Source organism: Meleagris gallopavo, chromosome 5, assembly GCF_905368555.1.
Source record: "Meleagris gallopavo chromosome 5, MGAL_WU_HG_1.1, whole genome shotgun sequence".
Taxonomy (NCBI): Eukaryota; Metazoa; Chordata; class Aves; order Galliformes; family Phasianidae; genus Meleagris; species Meleagris gallopavo.
Window position 1 is genome coordinate 44,747,304 of NC_139408.1, and position 25,836 is coordinate 44,773,139.

At 41.1% G+C, this 25,836-nt stretch overlaps 1 protein-coding gene across 1 annotated transcript in view; it reads right to left on the reverse strand.

Moving 5' to 3' along the window:
* The window catches only part of ITPK1 (inositol-tetrakisphosphate 1-kinase), a 135,481-nt gene that overhangs the window by 81,864 nt on the left and 27,781 nt on the right, over positions 1 to 25,836 (reverse strand). The window contains exon 3 of the mRNA XM_085225530.1: positions 20,560 to 20,584. Coding sequence (XP_085081656.1) covers positions 20,560 to 20,584 — 25 coding nt within the window. The remainder of the gene's footprint in view (positions 1 to 20,559; positions 20,585 to 25,836) is intronic.

Below are 25,836 nucleotides of genomic sequence, written 5' to 3' on the forward strand. Positions count from 1 at the left end.
AAGCAGCTCTGGTACCACAGTGGTATCTTTAGATACTACTGAGGGGATGCTGCTTGCCATTTAAAGTCCTGCTATGTGATAAAATGGGGGAAGTTTTTCCAAAATTGCTCAGAGACAGGCTGGGCATCACTCTGCTGGTGGTGCACAATTCCTTTCACAACTTTATGTATTTTTTCTAAACCTTTTTTCCTTCACTCAGTAAACTGCCTTTACCTCAGCCCATGAGATTTCTTTCCTCACTTTTGCCCTTTTGATTTTCCTTTTTTTTTTTTTTTTTCTGTTGGAGGGAGCAAGCAGCTAGGGGAAAGGAGGAGATAAAGGGCTTTAGCTGCTGGCAGGGGTCAGCCCCCCCCATGGGTGTACAGACCATCTTCCAAATCTGAGCTCAAGCCATTATGAAAGCACAGATTTAAAATAATGCTACACGATTAAAATCAGAAGTGAAAAGATCGGGCTGGTAGAGGCAGTTATTCCTATAGTTTAGGTAACCAAAGTGCTTTTTAAAAGTCCCCTTCCCATCTCTATGCAGTCATCTGCAGTCATTCTTCTGAGCTGGAAAGACATAGCAAGTACAAACTACATTTTGCACATTTCTGGCAACATGACATTTTCAGTTGTGTAATTTAGAAAGGAAACTCATTTCAATATTGATTGATCTTGAGTTTTGACAGTCCATTTTTTCCCTATTACATATTTTCCTCCAGTTATTTCAGCTGCTCAAAAGTTTTCCCATTTGCCAAGCAGTATTTAAAATACGCCGACCGAATGTGCTCTTTCAAACACTGACGCAGAAAAATTTCTGATTTATGGCAAAGAAGATGGCCAAAGGGCATTCCCAGTTCCCTAAAAAAAATGGGTTGGCTATCTGCTAATCATACCCTAGCTCAGCCACGTCGTTTCTCACATGCCATCGCTGCGGAAGGAGGGCTGACTAAGGAGAGCCACGGCAGCAATCCCTTTGCTCACATGGCCCTTGGCACCTGGCACAACAGTCTCTGCAAGGAAGGAGGTGTCAGGTGTGAGTGTGGGATGGCAAGACTTCCACAGGGAGGAGGGCAGACCTTTACAGTCACACAGCTGATGCCAGCATTATAGGCATGGGTTAGAGGTGAACACAAAAACTAGAGAAGCAATTGATTTTAATAAGGTGCGTGATTTGAAACAAATACCAAAGGGTGTATATGGAAGTCTGTCTGAGATGCATACATTCTCTGAATTCTAAGTGAAATATGAGTGCAACAGTAAGTTGATAAACTTTCTCTTCTGATAGCAGCAGTTTAGCTAAAGACAAAAATCATTTCAGGAATTTGTATGAAAGCTTAGACATTGTCCTCATTATTACTATAAAGCCTCAAATTTGGAAAAGGAAAAACAGCTCCAAGTATGTTGTCCTCAGGTCACCAATCTGCACATTGGACTGTCTCTCTTTAGCAAGGCCAATTCTTTAACAACAGGTCAATGGGAGGAGGTGGGAGATGGAAAGGCTTAAAACGAAAGTGTTATTCAAACTCTACTATATCCTACATAAAACACAACAATACTGACCTAGCAGAGATGCAGAAGACCTGGCTGGGTTCCAAAACACAACAACCACTTGTCTTCTTTGCCAGAGGCAAGCAGCAGCCAGGGATGCTGCTCAGGGGATAAAGTAGCACTACACTACAGCTCAAGGATGACTCCCAGGAGTAACGTAATATATAAGAATAAAAGAAGACAAGTTAAATGAATGCCATTTGAGAACCTTTTCAGAGTGGGCTGAGTGTTCTTTAGAAGCAGCAAAATTAAGGATGCCAAAAAAATCTGCCAACACAGTTTTCCAAAATTTACATGAGAGTGAAAATGAACTGACATGCAAAAGGCTTCATTTGAATCAGCCTGGAAAACCTACTAAGAAACCCCCGAGGACAGAACCCAGAACAAGAGAGTTGTCAAAAAGGTATTTTGTGGAAATGAGTATTTTCCTAGGACTGATTGTGTACCCTTTGAAATGCTTCTAAGAATCTGCAGGGCGATTTCACACACTGCAATGAGAACTTCAAAAGGTGTCTCAAGCATTTCATAACATAGCAGGAAAAAAAGCAAAAATCCAGCTAAAAGTTTTCATTATTTTGTAACAATACCTGCTCCAAAACTAATTCTCTTCTAATACCTGTAAACCTACTCTGCAGCAAAATCTGCATGTTAGGGAAAGGTATTGCAGTATAAGACAGGAATAAAAACACAGTATTCTTTTTAACACTAAACCTGCAAAGCACAAATGCTCCATGAAGCCACAAACTGTTGCTTTTTTTTTTTATATATATACCACTGTTCACTGATCAGGTGACTGTTTCAGTAAGAATATGCTAAGTGAAAGTAGAAGTGCATGTGTCTCAAAAACAGACCCCTGTGCAAACATGCAAGGAGCAGCAAGGTGTAGGAGCTCAATTAGAAAAGGCTTCTTTAAGTGCAAATGAGAGGGAAGGGAGTAAAAAAAACTTCCTCTGTATCACAACAGGCTTAATATAAAGTAAATTATAGTCCCTAAAGCGCCACTAAATCAATATATGATATCACCCTAATGACATGGAATGGAAACAACGTCTTCTGCACTTTTCAGTGCTGCTGGGAAAAACAGCACAACACTGGAAGGCACGCGGCGACCAGCAACAAAAAACAGGTTCAATTCCCACAAAAGAAGATCTAAACATAGCTGAAAGACCCACTGCAACATACAGCTCCAAGTTCCAGGTCACAGCTAAATTTAGTTGCTACCAGAGTCTCCTGGGTGGTTGGTTTAAAACTGTTAGCTTACAACAATACAAAAAAGTTACTGTGAGATAAAGTCAGTGCATTTACAGCTCATTAACAATGCTGAGGCCAGCTAGCTGTGGAGTAACTCAACTTCTACCCACAATAAGCTTGTGGCACTGAAAGAAGCACTGACATCTGAAAGGTGCCATGCACTAGAAAGAGATAATGCTTGAGATGAGAAGTATACAAGAAGGATTAATTAGGACTTACGTGATGAAAAGCAGAAAGGAAACATATGGGCTGATTAACAGGAAGACTTCTTGGCAGCAAAGCATTTAGATTCTGGAGTAAACCCCCATAGAAACTGCAGAAAGATGGATCTTAGGAACTTTAAACAACCGAAAAAAAAGCACACCGAACAATAGAAAAAAAGAAAAAAATTGTAGGAGAGAATCCTGCACTTTGGGGAAATGTAGCGGTGGTTCTTCCACATCTACAGAACCCCTGCCTCAGTTCAACCAACCAGCAAAGCTCGATGCAGGCCTTTTCACAACCGGGTCCTCTCCTGCTCTGAAAATGATTTAATCAATTCTGTAGAGACTGCCATGCCCACAAACAAGGTAGGAGCCCAGTCAGTGTCTTGGAATATTGATACACATTGCTTAATACAATGTATTGCTTAATAAGATCTGTCACCCAAGCTGCAACTGGAACATTCCACCTGCTCTGAGGTGTAACAAACACTTCCAAAACTCAGCACGTACAAAGGCAGAACATCTGAACGCAGCAACACACGCAGACCCACTGCAGTTTGAGATCACACCAGCAGCTGCCCTGCAGCAACGCACAGCTGAGCAACTGCTGTGTTAGCTGTGACCTACAGCTATTTACAAAGGGACATACCAAATGAAACCTATCTTGGTGAAGTGCTGTGTGTTGAAATGTACGTTGTGGTTTCAGTCACTTCCTTGTATCAACTACCAACAACCAGGATTTCTTTCAGAAGTCCAGTTCATTTCATGAAAGGAACAGAGCTGCTCCCTTCAGTCCAGAAACATAAAGAAGTACCAAATTCCTGACAAGTTCCTACTCTCTAAGACATGTGCACTTCGACACCGACCAGGCTCCCAGTGCAGCCAGGAACGCCCTGTGCAAACACAGCCCATGTTCTTTGCTGCCTGATAAGAGCGCGCTGGGCACACTGGCTCAGCAGGCAGCAGGGTAAAGAATGTGCACTTCCATGGCACATCCTGTGTTGAGCTTCTACACCACTGCCACCCACATCTCATAAAGATGCTGCAAGAGACAAAGGTAGGTCGTGAAAGGGATGCTCTGTCGTATTTATTATCACGATGAGTAAATGACAATCAGACCTTAAGGCTCATCAGCCTCACTGAAACCTCTAATCTTTACTGCCCTGCCCTCCTCTACACATCCCATAACTCAGAATAACCCCAGAAAACCACAGCCCAGTCATCTCCAAAGTGCACTGGTAATGAGCACTGAACTGTGGGTAGGGTCAACCTTTGGCCTGCCTGCCAAGGGTGGCAATTTTAAGTGCTTTATTGCTTGCATAAGCAAAGTTGAGGAATAGCTGAAATATGCTGAGTATGACTACATTTATCAAGTAACATACAGCAGGAATTTCTTCTGTGATTAAACCCAACAAAATAAATGTATCCATGTAAGATATCTCACTGTCTTTTCTATGCCAAGAAAAACAACGACAACAACAACAAAAACAAACACAAAGAAAACAGATGAACATTAACTCCCACATGACTGTAGTTTACTCTCCACAGCAGATCACTTTTCTCCTCCTCCTCTTTTGCAGCCCCTTCTGGCCACCTCCAATGAATCTGAGGTGTCTCATGGTCACTGACACACTGGCCCCACAGCGCTCACACCCCTATCTTCACCAAACAATAGGACAAAATGCTGAAACAGCCAGGGAAAACAAGCTCTCACTGTGCAAAGGGACATGCCAAGCTACAGAACACAAAATAATACAACTATGCATGGGAGAAGTGCTTCCCTACACCACCAAGGACCTTAAAACCCATTCGATCAGTTCCAGTCTCCTAAATCCCTGATGAAGCTCAGAACAATGCTGCCTGTTGGCCAAAGTAAGGCCCACAGAAATTATGCAAGTTATTCAAAGCTTCCCACGTGGGAATGGGAACAAGTATAACTGCTCAGAGCACTCACCACAAACAAACAAACTCCTGGTTTTACTTTGCTTCCCTTAGCCAGTTGTTTGCTGCTTTCAGTGAGAAAAGCAGGACCCACAGATAAACCGGGCAGACAGATACCTCAAGAAAACTTCTCCATCTCTCCACCATACTGAGGGCCTGGCTTTCCCAGCACATGCTTTCTCCAAAGCTCTTCACTACAGCAGGATGCAAGTCACTGCAAGGGGCACCTCTATTCCCAGCCTCACGTTTGCAGAATGATAAACTAAAGCTTATAAAAGGCAATTTGTCCTAATGTCCTCTTGTTTGATTTGAACCATGATAATGGCATTATGATAGGGATCAAAAGGCAAGAACTGCAGGAAAGAAGGTGACAGGACATTCTGCCTTCTCCTTCTGGTAAAGTTTCCGAGTCCCTACGCTCCATGACACAAACAGAAGAGAGAAATACGGAGCCTGTCAAGGAACAAAAAAATGAAGATTCACCCAGCAGACGTTAAGAATATATACAGGAGAACTCAGTTGTTTTCTTTTCTGCCTAAAATAGATGTCTCAAATAAGTGCTTCAAGTAACTTTCAAGTATTAAAAATAGTTTATGAAAAACTGGTGCCTTTAAGCTGTCTCCTTCTAGGGAGAAGTTCCCAGCAAGCATGATGGGAAAAACGAAGACCCAACAGCAATTCATCTCCAGCTCGCTCATCCCATAAACTGCATTTTTACTTCAATCTCCAATTGACCTAAGAGAGCTACACGTAAGTTAAGAACCCATTACACAAAGGGATGACAACACAGTAGCAATTTATTGGAATTATTCTGGACTCTTTGATTTGACTGGATTTTACTTTTGGAATGAGCAACAAGAGAACATATTTTTTTAAAATTTGGGTGGAAAAGATGCCACTATTAACACCCTTAAGAGATAATACTGCTTTTCCAGCTACCCCACACAGGCACTGCCCCAGGTCCTGCACAAAGCTGCCTCTTCCAGTGCAGAAATGCCAACAGGCTCATCTGCACGGGTCTTGCTTGGCACTGACATTTCAGCTTTGCTCACACCACTGGCCCAGTCACTGCTGGCAAAACCAAACTAAGCAACAACCCACACGGATGAGTGAAAATGTTAAACCTGACTTCACAATGAGAACTGCCTTCAGATCCTTCCTATTAATTTTCTTAAGCCCCAGTACAGACTCACCATCGATTCTGCTGCAACCCTGTTTGCAAAGATGCACCCTACCTCTAAACAGTTAGAAAAAACAAGCTCGCACCCCCTCATCCCTTCTAAAACACAAAAGAAAAAAACACATTAACAGTGCTCTTTTTACAGCACAGAGCAGCAATGCACTGCCTTGCCCGCATGGTACCTTCTTTAGAGGAGAAGAGTATCCGCAAGTCATCTCACTACTTGGTTTTTTTCATCTGCTCAATTTGACTTGTTTCCACAGAATCAAAGTCTCTCTCCAAATATTTGAAGTATCTGGGTAAATCTTTTATAAAAGCTTAAAAAAAAAAGAGTTCATATAGAATTTGTATGACTTGCCTTCTTTCCCCTCCACATAGCTAGCCCTTATATGAAGAACACACGTTCCTTTTGAATATGGTATCCAGCTAAGTGCAAAAAAAAAAAAGGTGTAGAGTCACTGAAGCATTAACAGAATTTTTTGTTCTGTAAAGCTACTAGGAAATAAATGCAACTTCTGTATATAAAAAGCTGTAATTTTAGCTTTCTTATGCTACACTACCAACAAGCAGTAAATATACAAACACAAATACTGTTCCTTAAATAGAAATATGAGAAACAAATACCAAAATCAAATGGTTTTGTAGAGCATAACTATATGATAACCTCATTGAGACTGCAAGTCCACTGACGGCACACAAGCTACTGCATGTGGAATTTAGGATATTTTGGTGTCAAATTAAAGAAGTCCTCCAAAATAGAAAAGTCCCCCAAAAGTAGCAATAAAAGTATTGCAAATTTATCCAAATGCTCATACAGGGAAAGACACCATGGGATAGCTTCAGCGCAGGGATCTGAGAGGTGATGCTTTCCTGTGCCCCAGAAGCAGGAGTCTCCCATCCCTGCTCACATCATTAAAAACTAGAGCAATCCCAATAGAAGCAGTGCATGTTGTGACAGTCAGAAAACTTCCTGGTATTTGGAATTCATTCAGAAAGATTTTCAGTTAACATTTAGGGGGGATGACACAAATGACAGAACTCACACACAGGATTGTTCAGAATGGGCATCTGCATTCTGCATTCATACTTACACCCAAAGGAAACATCTAGAGCATTTGGCATTTTCCACGTACCTCCATAGCAGCTGTCAGCACCTTCAAAATATAGGCTCATTACTTTGCAATTTAACCCCCAGACTTTCAGATTAGATAATGGTCGAGTACAACCATCTGACATGTCCCACGGCACAAACCGCAGAACCTCCCCTCACCAAGACTTCCAGCATAACCAGTGACCTGTCAGAACCTTAACTTTGTAGAAATAATAAAAATAAAATATAAAATATGAAATATATAAATAAGAAAAATGATTCCAAGTTCACTTCAGCTAACTGGGAAGCTAACTTGAGGTTAAGGAATAACTTTAAATTATTGTTTTCTCCTGATTAGAATACATCATTTCCATTGCAATGCTGACAAATGTTATATTCCAGCCATTCTTTCTAAGCCATATCCAGAATCTACAGAAACATCATTAAAATCTGGGGCTAGCAGCACACTCCATCCTGGTTAGGTCTGATATTCAGTAGTGGCCCAGTATTCAACATTCCGTAAGGAGGCTGATGGCTGCAGTGCTACTACAAACATTAGTGCGCTCAGGTCTTCCACCTTCTGTTACCACCAAGCACTCCAGCTTCCAGCCCAGCTAACAAATGAGGTGCTGAGCACTCTGCCTGCCTCACAACAAGAAACAAGGTGCTGCGGAAACAGAGCAGCATGAGCTAAAACCCAGCCACCAAGGAGCAGGAGAGGATGATCCCTAGAGACAGTTCCTCATGCTGGAGGAGTCTTTCAAATTCAACAACTACACTTGCATGAATTAACAGCTTTTGAGTAGGTTTGTGGTCACGTGCAGGTGGTGGCATGCCTGATGCGTTGCAACACAGTTGTAACCTGGCTCTCCCAAGAATGCTGTGGCTTTCCAATGTGCCATGGAGCTCAGGAGCCTTGTTAAGTCCAGCTGAGAAACAAAGCCTGTCCCCTGCCACACCAGCAGTTTTGCAACCTCAAAACGAAGAGCTGGCTTGCCTCCAGCCAGCTTCAAGAACAAGCACAGGGCAGGCCCCAAAGACATGTCCTTCAGTACAGCCTGTTCTGAACACCCCAGCAGAGACATTTGTGAAGGGGGAACAAAGATGAATGCAGAGCCAGTGCAAACAGTGGCTTGAAGTTTGAAATTTACTCTTCTGAATCTGTCCTTTGGGCTCACCCTGCTTCTGTGAGCTGCAGAAACATTCAGTCAAAAGAAGTCCCACTTTCAAAACTTAAATGAGCCGGCAAAACTCAAAAAGAGATTAATGTAAGCAATGACTAGCAAGTTGTAAGTATCCTTGACATACACACATGCTTCCAATATGGAGATTAAGAAACTTGAACATTTTCATACACGTGCTATTGCTACATTTTGAGCATCTTATTCCAGAACTGTAACACATAAAAAAGTGTCATCCAGTGTTTTCAGTGTTAGTCTTAACAGAGCGTATACACAAAGATTATTTTAATTGTCTTTCGTTTTGGAATTAGCTTGTACAGCCTCTATCCTTTGACACACTTTTCTTAATCAAATGCATAGCTTTTGAAATAGGTGGATGGATAAACACATTAGATGATAGGTATTCAAGTATACAGTGGTCCACTGATCAACACGGAAGTCAGACAGGAGAGGTAAGTTTGCTACAGAGCTCCAAAAGCTAGACTGAAATCACAGGAATGTGATTCTGTATGTAAATAAGTGCAATAGAAGCACCTAAGTGAAAGCTCTAACCACAACCACTTAATTCATGGCTTCTCATTTCCATCAAACGCAGGTTCTTCAAACCACTGGCTGCCTCAAAGACCTGCAGAAAGGTCAGCACAACTTCAGATAGTCCCTTTCTGCAATGCACAGAACAAGACAACCAAGACAGGTTTTGTTTGACCTCCGCTGCCAGGTTAAACAAACTGTGCGATAACCTTGCCCAAAACAGCCGGCATGTGTAAAGGCATAGCTTGCCCCAGCTCCTTATGGCTGGTTTATCTTAGATAAACCCATGACCTTGACGACCAGTGAAGTACAATTTTCAACACCTGCAGTGTTATGAACAAAGCAAGTGAGCGGCATTACAACCTTCGAAACAGCAAAATATGCTATACACACAGACCTCAGATCCCAAGGCTTAAAGTATGTTACAGAAAGAGTTCTGGTTTTGCAGACTGACAGAGGGATCAACAGATTGCTCTCTTGCTGAACTTTTCCCACTCACAAGGTTACCTTAAGCAGAATAAATCAGCAATTGATGAAAGATGATGTTACTTCCCTTTTTCAGCTAAGAAATCACTGCTCATGCTCAGTACTGTATCTTCAAATCCTCTGTGCTACAAGACCAAATTTGGTAAGACTGTTTTCCAAAGAAAACAGTAAGGTACCCTGATCTCTCTTCCTTGAAAAGGCTGGATTTGAGGTGACAGGGCTAACAACTGGAGGTCACTGCAGGAATGTGATGATCAACAAACCGAATTCCACCCAAAACTCACCTTCTCTATTGAAACTTCTTCATACCCAAACTCTTAAATCTCAAGGAACCCTAGACATAAATGCACATACTGCAGTATGGTTTCTTCTTCTACAGGTCAAGAAATGGGAGAATTTCTTCAGCCTACATTCAGATCAGAAGGAATAGGTGTGTATGTACACATAGACACACACACAGCTACATAAAAGCATGTATTTTAACACTCAGCATTTCTCTCACATGCTACAGGCCACTCAAACCAAGGTCCATAAACACATCAGCTATATTCCTGTCAAGTTACTGTTGCCTGACAAACACAGATGTGCGGCATTTATTTTGTGTTGTGTCCACATCTCAGGTCCTGGGGACGATTTCTGAAAAAGAGAAATGTTTTCTGCTTGCATTCGGCATTCACCTCCCAGTGCAAGCTATGTCATTTATGTCAAGCAACTTATTTGTATCAATATACAATAATAAATGACCTGAGATGCGCAGAAACCTAAGACGTGAGAACTTCTATTCCTTAGCTATCAGTTGGTGAAGGACTAGTTAGTATTTAACAGATTAGAGTTTGAGCTGCTTTCATATCAAAGAGTTGCTTCTTTTGTAAAAATACTCAGGAGATGCTCCATTACAACATCTGCAGAACTGACATGAACATCTGTAGAAGCAGAGACCTATTGCTGCATCAGGATGACAGTAGTGTAAACAAAGACCAAAAAGTAAAGAATTTTAGACAGTGCCCCAAAGAAACATAGAGCTCTTTACTACACAAATTGCTTTGTTTTGCTGTAAATTTCTATTTACTTGCTGTTTCTGGGCATTCCCTCATTGTTTTAAGGTTCACCATACTAAGATGAAAATGTCAAAGGCAACTTCACCATGCCATAGGCTGTTGCTAAATAATCCTCTGCAAACACACAAAATTCTTCAGGCAAAAGTGTAAACAACCCTAATAGATTCAGCGAATAAAGTTGCACCACATCAACCATAAGAAAATTCGAAAGAAATTCAAACTCACAATTGCCACCAACGATACTTCATAAGCCTATCCACTGAAACTGAAGTAAACTCTCTAATAGCTCTTCTTTTAAATATTAATGTGATGCTAATAACACATTAAAACTTGGCTAAAGTCAGGGCACTAATGAAGGATATCTTCAAGACAGCATCTCCATGTACAGACTAATTTTATATATATATATATATGTATATATATATATACACACACACATCTACACTGCAATTCCTTACAAAAAGCAGAACAGTCAGCACAGTGTTACTTGCACCATGTATATGCTGTAAACAGAGTTAAGACTCCATAAGAATATTTGACTGCAGTTATAAAAAGCAAGCCTCAAAAACTGGGAATATTCAGCACTACTACAGACTTAGTCAAAAAGATCCAGAATAGATCCAGATGCACTAATCTAATTGTACGAGCAGCTTAAATTAGTTTAGAAGAGACCCAGCTGTCAATAATACCTAGGATAAGCAATTGCAGCATCTAGCAAAAGCAAGCAGAAGAGAACCTGGGCACTGAGCACATCCACTGGGACAGACCCAGTGCTAAGGCTGGTCTCCTAGCCCTGCAGGAGTCAAGAACAACATGGGACAGAGCCACCAGGTCCTGCAGCTGGTGCAGGAGCATCACTGCTGGGACCTGCCGAAGCTCCAACCTGCCCTTTTGGCTACGAGTGGATGGATCTGCCACCAGCAAGGAGCTAGTGCCCTCTCTAGCTCCTTTTTGGTCACTTCGTTCACTAAGTCGGCCATTAAGAGCTTGAATGGCATGAATTCACCACAGCAGGCTTCAGAAGATCTAATCTGCTTTGCCTCTTTTTCAAACTGCTTTGCGCTCACAGTTCAAAAGAAAAACTTCTGCCTTCCCCTTTACAGCTGCTGTTCTTTTTTCAACCACTTAAGGGCATTTCCATAAAGGAAGGGGTATTACAAGATAAACTCAACTAGGTCACAAGAACGAACATTTTCCAAGCTCACCTAAATTAAAACTCTCTCTTTGCAATCAATATAAATTCTCTATGGACTGCAGTCAGTTTGTCCTCCAATCTTTGCAATCAGTAAGGCAGTGAGCAATCCTAACACAGGAACTCCATGCTGCTAAGGCTACAGGACAGCAGGATTGTGCAGCAAAGATTCTTGTGCAAGAAAACATTTTCAGATGCACTTACACCTTTGAGTAAAGGAAGCTCTTGGCTCCAATCAACAATTTACTATGAAAACAAATCTTAAAAGCTCTTCTCTGTTTGCAAATTTAGCCAGAAACTCCTCTGCAACAGTTGCTTCCCTTACATCTCAGTCTCTTAGCTCAGTCCTAACGGCATGTTTTCCATTCCCATCTTCAGATCTGTCAAAACACTGTAAATAACTTGTTTGCATTTGGTCAGGGAAGTTTTATTTAAAATAAAAACTCTTCACTACCTACTGAAGTAAATGCCCACGTTAGAATAAATACTCAAACAAGGAGTGAGATCCATGTAACCTAATGCATATAGCAACCTTAACTTAGACACAAAACCCCTTCGATTCTACCTCTTGGGAAGCTAAATGAGAATACTGTAAATTACTGAAGCAACCTCAGGTTGAAAAGCTGTGATCAGTGAAATTGAGTGAGGTGGCTTGAATCCTAAAATAACAGCCAAAGAACAGGACAAGTCCTGGATCTATTCTATAGACTGAACACAGGTTTGGGTTTATTTTGCTTAAAAGCGCAACTGAACCAGAGAGAACCTGGAAACTAAGCCTCCTAGGAACAAAACTATACAGCTTTATGGAAGAGATAGCAGGAGTAGCGCAGACCCCATACTTTGTCAGTAGCACAACATCTTCAGATATTTATCATTCATGAGATGAATAGGAGAAACAGATACAAATTCCTACAAACCTGACAGAAGGAGGCTACTGTCTCCAGCCTCCCTCTGTAGTCTGTGAAAGGAAAGTTAACTCCAGACCTGAATCCTCTCTTCAGAAAGAGCTGTTCAATAACAGGGGCCCTATTTCCACCACTTACTAGGGAGATCTCTTAAGACTGATCATCTCTCCTTAGGTATCCAATGAATATTTCAATCCATTTAATAATAATTGCTGGACCACCCTTGCTCCTGCAATACCAACAGAGAATGACATTCATCTCATCTAGGAAACTGAAGCAGCTGTCTCCTTTTCGACAAGTCATGTAAGAGAAGAGAGATGAAAAAAACAACGCAAAAACCCAAAAACCCTTTCAAATTTTCCATAGATGTGACCTCATGTTAAGAAGAAGCATTTTGGATTACACACTTCTACCTCATTTTAGAGAAACTAAATCATCTGATTTACAATCATCTGCATTTCTATTGGTTCTCTTCCTTCCTCGTCAGACTCAGAAACTCCTACCCTATTAAACTCCTACCCATTAACTGCACTGCTTTTGGTCAGTAGCAAATATTCTCAAAAACTATAAAGACAGTGATTAAAAATAATTTATCAAGAAGCATACAAGAGCTTTCCATTAATATGCCAGCACACAGCAAAAGTTAAGAAACTTTAGGCCTTCTGTCTTTAAATACCATGTTTCACTGGCTCATCATTCAATTTTGTGACAGTAATGAACTTAACTCACTTAACTGTGAAGAACTACATGAACTTAACTCACTTAACTGTGAAGAACTACAAGACAGAATAAGCATGCAATAAAACGGATCTCCAGATGCAAGCATCTCAGATGACAGCTAAGATCAAAGAAGTAATTTTTGCAGAAGCTGAAGAAAGGAAGAGTCAATAGCAAGAGACTTCCCCACACTCCAGTTTTGATAATATTCTTCCTATGAAGCTTTTGATTGAAGCAATCTTAGCTATGGTGGGAGATGACAGACACTACTCCCAAGGGAACATCCCTGTACTTGTTGAACAAAACCCCAAGACTGAAGACAAGGTTAGAACCACCACCGCGAGAGTAAGCTTGTAGTTCTGCCTGAGCAGGAGAACCAAATGATTTCACTCCCAAAACTGACAAAGGATTGTTATTCAGCTGAGAGAGGACATCTCAGTGCTAGGATCAGAGGTACAGTCACCTTTGGAACTGAATCAAATCAGTTCCGTTTCCCTCCTACTCCAAGAAAAAAAAACTTCAGATGAAAAATGTCGAAAGAGCCATGTGCATATTTGTACTTCAACATATACTTTGCAATTTCAGCCAGCCACAGAAGACAGGTTGGTTTTAAAAGATACTCCATTTGCCCTGGTTTGATACCCTAATACTTGTATCCAGTGAGATGAATAATCTTATATACACTAATAATCTTTAATGCAGCCTAACATTAAAGTTTGTTCTTCGGTGACCTATGAGTACCACTGCAGTAATCATGATTAATAAAGCAGTGTTTAACTGCTGCTTTGTGCAAAGACTTGACTATATGCTGCAAAATATTCCTAGTCAAAAGCAAGCAGATAGGAAGTTCTATTCCCAAGCATAAGAATCAATATTTCCTTTAAGGTCCTACTTTTATCCGTACTGTTTCATGAGGATGGTTTTATGAAGCTTTGCAGTGTAAGTATCTGGGAAGATACATGTTGATGGCTGAAAGAGTACTATACTCAGTAGCCTTTAGAAATTACCAGCACCCATTATTACTCCTCTTCTCCTCTACACACTCATCTTACTCTACATCTGCTCAATTCAGATATCTCAAAGCAACTTAAATGGCATTCCAGTAAATGGAAAGATATCTTCACTAAAAAGTAGAAATGACTTTTTAAAAGTGCCTGAAGTGCCTGCAATAAGTGGGGCATCTCCCATTGCTATCTTAGTCCCATTATAATCAGATAAACCTTTGGCAGAGTTCCCGGAGTGACTAGACTTCCAACCAAGGTATCCCAGCTCCAAGCCTTCAGCACTAGTAGGCATTCATCATGACATAGCCAGGAGATGGGAGAAGACAAATGAGTTTAGCAGAGAAGGCTTCACAGGCCAAAGCAGAACAAGCTCAAACTTGAAGGCTACTTACCACAGATTTCTAAATCTTAGTAATGTTTTCACTCACCCAAGAAATTCTGGCAAGTGACTTCAGAGTCCACACCTCATCCAAAGCTGGTGGGATTCAAAGTCAAAAGAAAGCAATCCAAACAGTCAGTAAGAGACTGGACATCTCTGAGCCACAAACACTTCCTCCCAGATCTCACATTCACTCCCCAAGAATAAAGATCTAACTGCATTTTGACTGACTTAATTCTTAAAAATTAGACAAAGTAAGTGCATATTTATTTAATCTGTTCAGTCCACATGATGGAAGTGTTCTGCTGTTTTCTTTCCCTTCCCTGCCCCATCAGATGTGTATTTATTCTTCTTCCCCACTGGACCAGAAAGGGCCATGCTGTACCTCCCAGACCAGTCTGCTGATGCAATAGGTAGCAATGTGCCAAAGCCATCTCTCCCTGTTCTGGAACCTGTGCTCCACTCCTGCTGGGTACTGCTGCTCCTTAAGTACCAAGATGGTCTCAGTAGAAGGATCTCCCCTTCTGAGAAGGATCAGAGGCCTGCCATTTTTTATTTTTTATTTTTTTCCCCCACAGACTTGCTATTCCTGAGGGACAACAGCTATAACTTTTATTACTGCAGCTTTTTCTATTTTGAAGACCCCACTCTGAGGCTCCCCAAATGCTAAGCAGTATCACTGCTCGCTTCTGTGTTATAATCTTCTCAAGATTTTAATCAGCTGCCTTCACCTTCCAGGACACGCAAAGCATCTAGACAATCCAGACTAAGAAGTGTTGGAGGGCTTTTGCAGCATCATTTCCAAAAATGCAATACAGAGAAAGCTGACTGCCATACTGAGGAGAACATGCACTGTAACGAGGGGCTGGCATGCATGTAAAAATAAAATTTTCTTCTCCCTGTACTACAGAGCCAGCTCTCCAACATCTCAATAAACCTGCTTGCTTTGGAAGCTTTCCAGTCACATCTTTCTGTACATGCTTTTGAATATATACTTTATAAGCTCTGTTCTTGTTAGACTGCTGCTGTTCCAAGCTTATTCCATTAATACTTCATGTGAAAATAAACCTCTCTGCATTTCAAGAAAACAACTGTTCCCTGGCAACAATTAGTGGAAACTCTTGCCATTGGTATTTCACTTTGATTGAAGATTTAGGTAGGGGGGAAGGGACCCTCGATTCTCCTTTGCTGTCATCAGTAAAACCCACAGCCCAAAGGACAGTTTTCTTCTCAAAAGTAAAAGATTTTAAATATCTCAATTCCCAGAGGGCTGAAGGGAAAGAAAGGAAAAACAAAACAGCAGCCTAGACCATTGTAATTACTACAATCAGCTGTTCCACACTGAAAAACATGTTGTCCTCCATATCCCATTGCTATTAAAAAATGTGCAGCTTGAAATACAATGACTAATCCCACTTTTATAGCCAACCAACTAGAACATCTCTCCATGATAAAAGAGAGCATTAGTGCTCATCAGAACCAAAAATACACACGGAAAATAGGAAATCTTAACTATTTAAAATGTGAAAGAAAAAAAGAAGTGAGCTAGAGCTCTGGGAAAGCTTGGGTGTGGAAGTGCTCAAAAGGGCTTTAAAGTCCCAAGAAATACGAAGGCTCCAAACTTTGTCACACAAAGACAGAACTGGCAATTTGTCAGAAGCCAAAGGGCTGCAGCTAATTATTCTGGATTTGCATAGCTCGTGAAACAAAAATAAATGCATGTCCCCATCAGAGGTACTTGTGATGATTTCCACTTCACTGCACATGTTTTCAATCTTACATTCTTCAAACTAAGCCAAACAGATTTTTTTCCTGAAAAACAAGGTATATGGAGATGTTCTTTCTTTTCCTCACCAATGCACAGTTATAAGAAATAGAATACTTACTGGCTGAAGAAAAGCTGACAGTATGCAACTCTAAATTTGGCCCACATTAATCTTAAGGGGTGAAACTGAACAAAAGCAATCTTTAAAAAAAAAAAAGGTTCAGAAACAGCTTTATGTTTTAGAAACTTCTCAAAACCCGTATTTGCTAGATTCCATTAATAGAAAAGATTTATTTATTACCGCTAATGCCTAATTAGCCAATCACTGCATAACTACAGAAGCAGTCTTCCCCTTGAAACAGTGATGAAAGAAATTAAGAAAGGCTTTTGTTGAAGCACTTAGTGCCCTGGCAGCCCAGTGCTAGCGCCGAAGCTGCTGCCTGCCTAGTGGCCTACAGGCCATGGTACTACTGGGATTCTAGGTACGTGTCACCATACAGGGCATCACCACCCCACCACTGGCTACCTCCACAGGTGGCTCCAGCTGCAAGAGGCTTGGGGAGCTGGCAAGAAAATAAATCAGGATGACAGGGAATAGCCCAGGGTCTGAGAACCCACAGCTCCCCAGACGTCTGAGCTCTACCCTGTTCCATGCAGCCCTGTCAGCACAGCTGCCAAAACACCACTTGGGCTGGAAGAGAAACAGCATTCCTGCAGAGCTTGCATACGGCCTTCAGTTCTTTTTGTTTTGTTTTGTTTTTTTCAGTTCCCACCTTGAAAAAGGAACAACAGCATTTCCTTACCTCTCTGTGTACAAGCAGGATAAGCATCCTAACACAGTGGTGGTGATGCCTACTTAAAAACCAAGAAAACAGCCTGCCACAGGTAAGAGATTGAGCACAGCCCTCGATCCAGGGAGCTTTCTGTTTGGTTTCCCTTCTGATATAATAGTGGTTTGTAGCTGCCCCACTGACTAGGATTTAAGTCTCAGGAAACAAATCTAGGTCCAAAACACTTCCAGACCTTATGCTGTTACTCAGACTTCTGCTACCGGAAGAAAAGACATGAGCTAACCTGATCAGAATAAAACTGAGGCTCCCAAATGTTTGGGTGCATGCTCAGACTTTGGAAAGGCTCATTCTTTGGAAATTTCATAACTTTGAAAGCTTTTTGATTCATTTTCTGCACTATCTTTTAAGCTAGACAGCTTGATGAGTGTTACTCAATTGTACTAAATAACATAATGCATTTCGGCTCCTATGCATCAAGTTCACAGTGAATTCTTATTGTTGGAATTTAATTAGGATTTCTATAAAGAACAACAAAGAAAACAAAATTACTTATCACCCCGTGAGTTGAGAGGTTCTTTCTTTTCAATATGGCACTCAAACAATTTCTTAAACTTGAACAGAGGGTCATGTCTGCTTAGCCTCCCATTGCCAGTCCTACTCTTCTACTGCTTCTCATTGGACAACGTGCATGTCTCCCAACTCAATAAAAACAGGAAGCTGCAACTACCCTTTCTGCTATAATAAAGTCTGAGATGAGACAAAACGGAGAACTTGAACACAAGTCACAGAATCTTGACCGCTACCTAACATCATCTCACAGAAAATCTGTACAGTGAAAGTAGCCCTAAGTAAACAAAATAAGAGCATGCCAGAATAGTCTAGGCATGAAGAAAATAGAAGTCCTGTGTGTGCTTACTTGAAGACTTTTGTTCTGTAGTAGGAAATTAATTCCTGCTCTTGTACAACATCTTTGGAAATGAATGGACCGCTACCTGTCCGCAAAAATCAACACAAACCAGTCCATTATGGTGCCTGGAAACTAGTAATTGAACCTTATCTTCTGACTTGCTACTTTTAACTGGAAAGCATGTGTGCATTCAGGAGGAAAAAAAAAGAAAAAAAAAAAAAGAAAGGAATTTATGAAAAGAGGAAAACAGATAATCAGTATTCTGCGTTTTGAGTTACTTGTCTTTTACCATGCATAGAGCTGGCTTCTCTTGAGACAGCTCACACCAGAGCAGATTATTTAAAGGAGAAGGAGAAACAAATCGAAGAAACCCTGCTGCTCAACATAGGTAAACAACATTCCCCCTGTCAGACAAACTTTGTCCAGCAGACGGGTACCAAGATATTCTCTACCTAAAAGCAGGGCTAGCGGAACAGACAGTGCAAGGTGACAAAAGCCAACCTTTCTAGGAATACTGAGTGGGCAAAGAACAGATACCTGAGATATCCTCTGCTACTACAAGTACATGCATTAGCATGTACAAAGCATCATGCAGGCCAGCAGTGATAACACATGGCCATCCATCCTGCTCTAGCAGAGCATCAGGCATTGATATTCCAGGTATGCCCTTGGGACACAGATTCCCAGTATAAGTTAGTGTGGCATCTCAACAATGCTGTAAAATTTAAAACCATCCAAGAAACTCTACAAAATCTGCCTAGTTCTGTCCAAATGCTTCCCAAATGCTCTTTGAATAAATAAATTCTTTCCAATTATTTTATGAATATCTAATGACAAATCATTAAGTTACATAAACATCAGCAAAAAAACCTAACTAAATAAGTGCATTTGTGCATCTTGCATACATTGATACAGCAAAGACTTAAGTAACACACTGAAGGACAGCAACTTTAGCCCAAGAGGTAAAACAGAATCTGCTCTCTGTTTATCCAATCCTAGGATCATTTAATTCATTTCATACAGGCACAGTTTAAGTGCACACAGCAGGAACTAGGCATGTATAACAAATGCAGACATTGGATTGTAAACAAAAGAACGACAGGCTAGCTTTCTCCTTGTGCTGCTTGTTGAGGGCATACTTTGCATATGTTGGTTGCACTTATCAATCCAGAGGTGCTCTATCAGAACTTATAAAAGGAGCTGCTTCTTAGTTCTGAGCAATAGAAGGTACAAGCAAGGAAGATGCTGCTGCATTGGTGAAAGGGTACTAGAATTAAGTCTAAATTCAGACAGTGAAATATGTGTCTCCTTTGCTCATGATACCATGCCCATGCAGTTCTCAGATAACCAGACCTACTAGAAAGACATTCTCCAAGGTTAACTAGTAATTTTTTAAAAGCCTTTTCTGACAAGATTCTTTAGAATCATACAGATTATTTTTTTTTCTTTTGAAATGTTCTTACTTCATGTTTGTGTGAAGTCACAAGGACACAAGAGCAGCATCAACTATCAGTGACTAACACCCATTTCTCCTCTATTGAGGCAGGTTCATTGCTGCTATTGGGATATAAGAAACTATAGGACAAGAGGAAATGATCTCAAGTTGCACCGGGGGAAGTTCAGGTTGGATGTTAGGGAAAATTTCTTCTCAAAAAGAGTGGTGAGGCATTGGAACAGGTTGCCCAGGGAGGAGGTGGAGCCACCATCCCTAGAGGTACTCAAGAAGTGCAGAGATGTGGCACTGAGACATGGATTAGTGGGCATGGTGGTGGTAGGTTGACAGTTGAACTAGATGATCTTTTCCAACTTTAACAATTCTATGATTCTATGTGTGAGGAACACATTGAGCATACATTAGACTAGAAAATGAACATCAGGTAAGCACCAGGAAGAGTGAAACCTCAGTGACACTCAGCTTTTCTGAGTACACACAACAGGCCAAAAGAAAAGAACGTGCTTCCCCATTCAATCTTTTAGGACCACAGTGCTCTGACTTAGCAGGCATAACAAAATAGCTGTCATGCTAACATAATTCCTTTCCCAAGTTGGCATCATCCTTTAAGTAACCACTTAGACATAGCTAACATTTACACTTAACAGCAGAGGGGCTAAAACTTCAAAGAACTTCAGTATCACTTCTCTGCTCCCTAGGTTACAAAAACACCACTACCACAGCTCTGTTTGAAAGGCCAGCTCCTGTTTCTGCTAGATCTGACTGTCCTTAAATAAAGTAAGCACAGACTGATACCAATTAATCAACTATCAGATCTTATTAATTGAGACAAGAAAAGCCAACTTCATCTCCACTTTCACTTAGATATCTCTACTAGATGAGCTTGATACATAATTGACAAAAGTGGATCCATTTCTTTTCCCAAAAACAGGATTGATAGCAGAGAAGCGAACAAAAAAGAAAGAAAAAATAACTGAATAGTTTTTACTCACCTGTACTACTTCTACTCCTCTTTTCCTGAAAAAGAAAAAAAAACAACAAAAAGGTTATTGTTGGGATATGGGAAAAATGCACAACAAACATTAAAGGTAAAAGGTTGCTTCATACTAGAACACAAACACTAAAGATCTGCATTCACTGATTCAAATTCAGGAAAGCATTTGTTCAGTTCTATTTTGCCTACAAAGCACCTTTGCAGTTTCTGAACCATGGCCTCAATGGGGACATGGGACTTGTATTGAGCAGCTGTAATGCTGACAGCAATGCAGCTACCCAGTGGGCAAAGGTGGGAAGTGGGTGATGCGAGTGGGAGAGCATCTCCATTCTAATCATACATCAAATCGTCAAGAACTGAAACTGGCAGAGCCAGTTCAGTCCAATCTACTCTACTAGTATGACAATTGAGATTCAGGTACATGCAGCTCAGCAATGTTCAGTCAGTGCATTTGACAAGTTATCAAGAAAAACAAACCATTTCTGCTTTAGTCTGGAGAGCAGAACTAAGTATCTGGCACAAAGCCCAGTTGTTCCTATTCCATGCCACTTTCCCACTACATGAGGGCTATTTAAATACATTATGAACTTCTCCTCACTTTGAAGACATAAGGAATTCAATTTAAGAATCAAAAGCCTCAGCAAGGACATGACTGGAATCTCTTTTTCTCATTCCCACTAACCTCATTTGTGAAAATCAAAGACCCTTGCTGGAGAGGTCACAGAGCAGCGCTGCCTGACTGTCCCCAGCACCCGTCTATCTATGAGTGCCTATGTTGCTTTCCACAGTCGCAACTGTTGCACACTGCTGAATGCACAATGCCTCCTCCAGTTTTCTCCCCAATACAGTAAGTCTTTCTTTTGGAAGGCAGTTACAAAGATGCCCAAAGGGACAGGCAATCCATCAGCATCTATGACATAAATTTTTCCCTTCTTCCACTTCACAAGCATGGAGCTTCCCTGGCTGAAAAGCAGTGTGCATGCACTGCACAGTCACAACAGAGCTCATCGTTGCTGAGCAAGGAAATTAAAAAGAAAATGAAACCAAGCACCTCTTACAGAGAATTTCAAAGCCCTCTTGCAAATAACAGTGGCCTGTAAATGGTGGGTGATTGATGTGTTGCCACTAGAGTGTGGGAAGCATTGCTGCAGAACAGCACCTGAAGCTAGCCAGATGCATTCCAATTATGCTCTGGGAAGAAAAAGACTCTTGTAGACAGAGAGTTAATAGCCAAATTGCTGAAACAATGACTTTCACACAGCTAAGCGAGATAAACAAGAAATATTAGGTAGGAAGTGTTGTGTGCTTTTCTGTTTTTGTAAATGAGTGCAGCAGCCCACTGGTGAGGCATTCCAAGTACTGTAAGCTAAGACTTAAAATAATCAAGCCAGCTACATTTTTGCTGTGTCTGCCCTGGAGTAAAGAGAACTCAAAAGCATCATAAAAAAAAACCAGGCTACAACAAAGACTACTCCAGAGCTCCTTGAAGGACGGCATCTGATGGAAAAGGCTGCATTTTTTGCCATGCCTACACACATCGAATAAGTTTTGTCCTACTTTACAGAAATGAAATACTTGAAAGCTGGTTGCCAAAGCTACTTGAGAACAAACGGGCCTAAAGGCTTTCTATAATGGCCCCAAAATGGACTCTGCGAATTTACCAGGAATTACTGAAACCATTGTACTGCATCAGCAGAAAGTAGAAGCCAGCCTACAGCTTCTGTTTACACTAACAAATAGTGAGAAGCATCCGGTGCTGAAGGCGCTGTCACACACTTAGCGGCTATGGGGAGGAGGAAGCGATTAGCAAGGTTGGCTTGCACCACCGGGTCTTCCTCTTTCTCACTAGTGGGCTTTCCCCTTTGGTTATCTGAAGTATTAGAACTACTTACACTTAAACCCAGGAGACAAGAAACCATAGAAGCATGTGTGCTTTGTGGATTAGGTAACTTGGGATAAATCCCCTACCAAAATAGTTTTTTTGTGAAATTAAGTTATTTAAAGAACCAAAGGTACCCAAGTAACCAGGACAGCAGGCAGCCTCGTGTCTCTGTTAGATCACCACCTGGCAGTGCTGCAAAGCCACAAGGACGGACAAGCACCAAGATGGGTGCTCCACAGCCAAGTGTGCAGCACCATGTCACCACACTGGCTGTCCCACATCCCGTAGGAAAGGGATTAGGAGTGGAAAACAAGCTGTTTCCCCATACGAAAAACTCTAGGAATCCCCCCCCAAAAAAATCAATGGGCAGAAAGAAGCAGATCACAGGCCATAAGTAACTCAGCAGCAAGGGGCTGCCCACAAAGAGTGTGCAGGTGAGGTGGAGTAGCTGCCAATTAGCCCGTCTGGGAGCCTGACAGACCGAGCACATGGCCTGAGACCAAGTCATAGCCTGCCTGAGGAAGGGCATCTATTCCCAGCTTGTCCAGATACCTGCTGGAAGTGGCTACATGGGATCCAAAACAAGCTATGCAATACAATCCCTTTTTTTCTGAGGGGAAGAGAGTGATCCCCATTAGTTGTGCTTCCCTCCTGCTTCCCAAGGTATGACACAACCACACCAAAGCAAGACTGCCCACCTACTTTCCTTAAGCAAATGCTTGAAAAATGGTCACTCTGAAACAACGTTCCTAGAGGTCATTGTTTTTAAAACATATATTTCTAAAGAATATCCAGACTGGGACCTTATACCAGCCAGGAAAAGTAAAAATAGTAAATGCTAGAAATCCTCTGGAGAAACGGAGAAGAAAAAAATCGGATGAAAGTGGTAAAACTAAACACCTAGTTTATACCAAAGCTTCAATGTCTTCAACTGGTCCAGCCTGTCTAAAGCTACGGAAACATATTCACAGGCATCACACATTTCTGACTGGTCCTTTGCACACCCTTCCTTCAGCACTGAGCTTTCATTTAATCAGACACTACAACATCTCAAGAAAAAAAACAAAATTGTTAAAGTTATCTGCTATTCTGAATAAAACCCAGAAGCCCATCATGACTTAATTCTACACCTGAGGCATGTAGACAACCCTACAACCACATGGAACAGTGATTGAAGTACATTACCACGCTATATGACTTAAGAAGTTATGAAGTTATCTATTGATTCAGGGAAGAGTTTAATATCAAGTTACTATGAGCCCATAAACTGGAGTTTTAGAACTGATCTTCTACCATAGTCTCAAAGTATGTGGAACAGTTTTGGTTGTTTGCTTGCTTTAACATCCGAAGTAAACAGTTTGAACTAATTCACCCCAGCATCTCAGACTAAAATACCATAGTGAATGACAGTTAAAAAGAAAAAAATTACTATAATGTCATACATTACAGCCAGGGTTAAATTAAACAGCGTATTTTTGCTGTCTGGACTGAGTGACAGATTGAAAAATGGCAAGCAATTTACATTTTGAGAACTAAAAAGCAATCATGATATCTGCTTTAATAGCCTAAGCAGTTATTAATGCATGCAGTGAAGTTCATTTTCTCAGATCTGAGGATATTTCACCTCCAGAAGGTCCCATTTAGAAAAGTAACAAATAATAACATATTGCTTTGACATAAAACATAAAAGCATTTTTTGGTTTCAAAGGGATTTGCATAAATATTAATGAACCAGAGCAAAAACAGCATCCAGTAAGATTTTCCATCTGAAATTATCAGCCACTGAGGATGGCACCCTACAAAAAGTCCCAAAGCAAAGCGCAAAGATCAGCAAACACCAGCCACCCCACAGCCTCGCAGACATCCTGTTTTTCTCTTCCAGGCACAAAGGTGAGCTCAGGCTAATTTGCACGAGATTTTCCATCAGTGGGGCACCCTGCATTTCTGTCAGGGAATATTTTGAGGATCCATGCTTTTATGACCTTCCCTCACTGATGGACATTCATTACTGCCCATGACAGAAGCAACCAGACAGCAGCCCCAGTGCAGTGCGTGCTGCTGGGAGGTGCGGGCTTACAGTCATAGGTCAAACTGAAGCTAGTTGAAGGCACCTGAAAAGCTACAAGACTTGGAATTTAACACAGGAATTTTGTTTTTGTGGTTTGTTTTTGCTTTGTACCCAATCTATTAGGCAGGGAATTAATCAGAGGTAATTCTGCTAATACAAATCCAGCTATTCCTTTTAGAAAGGTTTTGCTCTTCTTCCATCAGTAATTTTGAAAGATTTATTACTGAAATTGGTCAGAAGTTGATGTTTGGGGTGGGTAGAATCCTTGGTTTTCCGTATCTCTGTCAAGCATCATAGATCCAGAGGAGGACAATCAAGTATACCCTTATAGATAGGTAGCCACAGATAGTTCTGTATGTTTTAAGCGTTCTTCAGATAGGCTGAAGAAATGGGACCTCTGACAGCCACTGAAGATTTTTAAACAGAAAAAGTCATGGGGAATAGCCATATATGTGCATTTCATCCTTCTTTTTATAATCGCATAGAGTCACATAGAATGGGGAACAGACCTCATATATCAGACACTACAACAAGGCGCGCAATTTTCATGCAGCCATCCCACGTGACAGTTGGAGAGCCATCTGCTCTTCTCCACATCTTCAAAGCGTTATATCATCCCATCTACAGCTATAAAACTGCTCCTTTGAGCACCGTACCAGAACAAGATGCCAGGAAATGGATAGAAAAAAGGAGAGCTTTTTGGCAGGGCAGGCAGCAACATCACTCTGGCATTTACCTGAGGCACCACAATGCCTCCACACCTCCAATCCCCACCACAACACAAGCACCTTCCGGAAAAGAGCCAGCTAGAATCCCACTAACCTGTCATCCTGCCAGACCAACGACAAACTGAAGTATCCAACATCAAGACTTCAGTGGTTGAAGCTGCAAGGAGGAGAAAGCCACAAAAGAAAGAAACCAGACACTCTGAACAGTAACCATAGGGAATATACTACCGTAAGTCACTAAATATAAAGTCTGTATTTCAGTAATACAAACTTGAAAGGATCTGTTTTCTTCTATTTTCTTTTTAAACTAGACATTTAAGACATTTCCGTGGTGCTGATCTCCGCAGGACGTTCTTAGAACGTAGCGATCTTGGGTTCTGTGAGTCCATATTCACTGCCTTCCCAAAAAAGGCACAAAACCACAGTAATAAGGGAAGCAAAAAAGAGGCGCAATCATAGGAAGAAGGAACGATTAACAGCTGCACAGAAAAACGACTTAAGACAATGAACTATTCATCCTACCAGACATTCAAAGGCATATTTAGTACCTGGTGGCAATTATAAGCAATTATGCAGGGTTTAGCTTTCAACCATAGG